This window comes from Charadrius vociferus, unplaced genomic scaffold (assembly GCF_000708025.1).
Source record: "Charadrius vociferus isolate BGI_N301 unplaced genomic scaffold, ASM70802v2 scaffold2213, whole genome shotgun sequence".
NCBI lineage: Eukaryota > Metazoa > Chordata > Aves > Charadriiformes > Charadriidae > Charadrius > Charadrius vociferus.
The window spans coordinates 3,246-5,651 of NW_009647713.1; the positions used below are offsets into that span (position 1 = coordinate 3,246).

The window sequence follows — 2,406 nt, forward strand, 5'->3', positions numbered from 1 at the left end:
CCACCCGGGGCGCAAGGGACGTCCCCTCTGGAACTGGAGGTGGCCCCGTGGGGACAAGAAAGGCCACCGTTGACACAAGAGAGGCCATCGTTGATGGGAGAGGTGGCACCCGGGGCGCAAGGGACGTCCCCTCTGGAACTGGAGGTGGCCCCGTGGGGACAAGAAAGGCCACCGTTGACACAAGAGAGGCCATCGTTGATGGGAGAGGTGGCACCCGGGGCGCAAGGGACGTCCCCTCTGGAACTGGACCACCGTTGACACAAGAGAGGCCATCGTTGATGGGAGAGGGGGCACCCGGGGCGCAAGGGACGTCCCCTCTGGAACTGGAGGTGGCCCCGTGGAGACAAGAAAGGCCACCGTTGACACAAGAGAGGCCATCGTTGATGGGAGAGGGGGCACCCGGGGCGCAAGGGACGTCCCCTCTGGAACTGGAGGTGGCCCCGTGGGGACAAGAGAGGTCGTCAGCGAGCAGGGAGGTGGCACCTGGGGCACAAGGGACGTCCCCTTTGTCATTGGAGATGACCCCCTGGGGACAAGAGAGGTCTTCATCGACTCAAGAGAGGCCACCATTGATAAGAGAGGTGGCACCTGGGGCACAAGGGACGTCCCCTTTGGAACTGGAGGTGCCCCCGTGGGGACAAGAGAGGTCTTCACTGACACAAGAGAGGTCTTCACTGACAAGAGACAGACCACCGCTGACACAAGGGACGTCCCCTTTGTCATCGGAGATGGCTCCATGGGGACAAGAGAGGTCTTCATTGACGCAAGAGAGGCCACCGTTGACCAGAGAGGTGGCACCTGGGGCACAAGGGACATCCCCTTTGGAACTGGAGGTGGCCCCATGGGGACAAGAAAGGCCACTGTTGATGCAAGAGAGACCACCGTTGACAAGAGAGGTGGCACCTGGGGCACAAGGGACGTCCCCTTTGGCATTGGAGGTGGCCTCATGGGGACAAGACACGTCATCGTTGACACAAGAGAGGCCACCTCTGACACAAGGGATGTCCCCTTTAGCACTGGAGATGGCCCCATGGGGACAAGAGAGGCCACCACCAGGACGAGAGATGGCACCTGGGGCACAAGGGCTGTCCCCTTTGGCACTGGAGCTGGCCCCGTGGGGACAAGAGAGGCCACCACCAGGACGAGAGATGGCACCTGGGGCACAAGGGACGTCCCCTTTGGCATCAGAGGTGGCCCCGTGGGGACAAGAGAGGTCTTCGTTGACTCGAGAGAGGCCACCGTTGACGCACGGGACGTCCCCTTTGGCACTGGAGCTGGCCCCGTGGGGACAAGAGAGGCCACTGCTGACCAGAGAGGTGGCACCCGGGGCACAAGGGCTGTCCCCTTTGGCACTGGAGATGACCCCCTGGGGCCAAGAGATGTCACCGTTGACACCAGAGACGGCACCGCTGACACGAGTGACAGCACCATGGGGCCAAGAGATGCCACCATTGACACGAGAGGTGGCACCTGGGACACAAGGGACAGCCCCTTTGGCACCCCAGATGGTCCCGTGGGGACAAGGAACGTCACCTTTGACACCAGAAACGGTGCCTGGGACACAAGGGACATCCCCTTTGGCACCAGAGATGCCCCCACGGGGACAAGAAAGGCCACCGCTGATGGGAGAGGTGGCACCTTCGGCGCGAGAGATGTCCCCTTTGGCACCAGAGCCATCCCCGTGGGGACAAGAGGTGTCACCTTTGAGAGGCGGGACGGTGCCCAGGACACAAGGGACGCCCCCTTTGGCAGCAGAGACGTCCCCATGGGCACGGGAGGTGGCACCTACACGAGAGGCGTCACCCGGGGCACAAGGGACATCCCCTTGGGGATACGAAATGTCCCCTTTGGCACGAGAGACGGTGCCCGGGGAACACGGGGCGTCCCTTGTGGCACCAGAGATGTCCCCATGGACACAAGAGACATCACCTACCCCACGAGAGATGGCACCTGGGGGACAGGGGACGTCCCCTTTGGCACCAGAGATGTCCCCATGGCCTCGAGAGACGTCACCTACTCGAGAGATGGCACCTGCGGGACACGGGACGTCCCCTTTGGCAGCAGAGATGTCCCCATGGCCACGAGAGACGTCACCTACTCAAGAGATGGCACCTGCGGGACACGGGACGTCCCCTTTGGCAGCAGAGATGTCCCCATGGCCACGAGAGACGTCACCTACCCAAGAGGTGGCACCTGCGGGACACGGGATGTCCCCTTTGGCACCAGAGACGTCCCCACGGACACGAGAGACATCCCCTTTGGCACAAGAGATGTCACCTTCCTCACAGGGGACGTCCCCTTGGACGGACGTGACGGCGCCCGGGGCCCCAGGGACGTCCCCGAGGGAGGGTTTTCCCCGGGGGGGCCCTTGGGGACCTCCGCCAGGGTCCCCCTTCCCCGGCGTGG

General features: G+C 63.3%; 1 protein-coding gene across 1 annotated transcript in view; it reads left to right on the forward strand.

Moving 5' to 3' along the window:
• Positions 1 to 207: 207 nt before the first annotated feature.
• The window catches only part of LOC104283340, a gene marked incomplete at both ends in the record, with an annotated part of 2,664 nt that continues 465 nt past the window's right edge, over positions 208 to 2,406 (forward strand). Inside the window, one exon of the mRNA XM_009881502.1 lies at positions 208 to 2,386. Coding sequence (XP_009879804.1) covers positions 208 to 2,386 — 2,179 coding nt within the window. The remainder of the gene's footprint in view (positions 2,387 to 2,406) is intronic.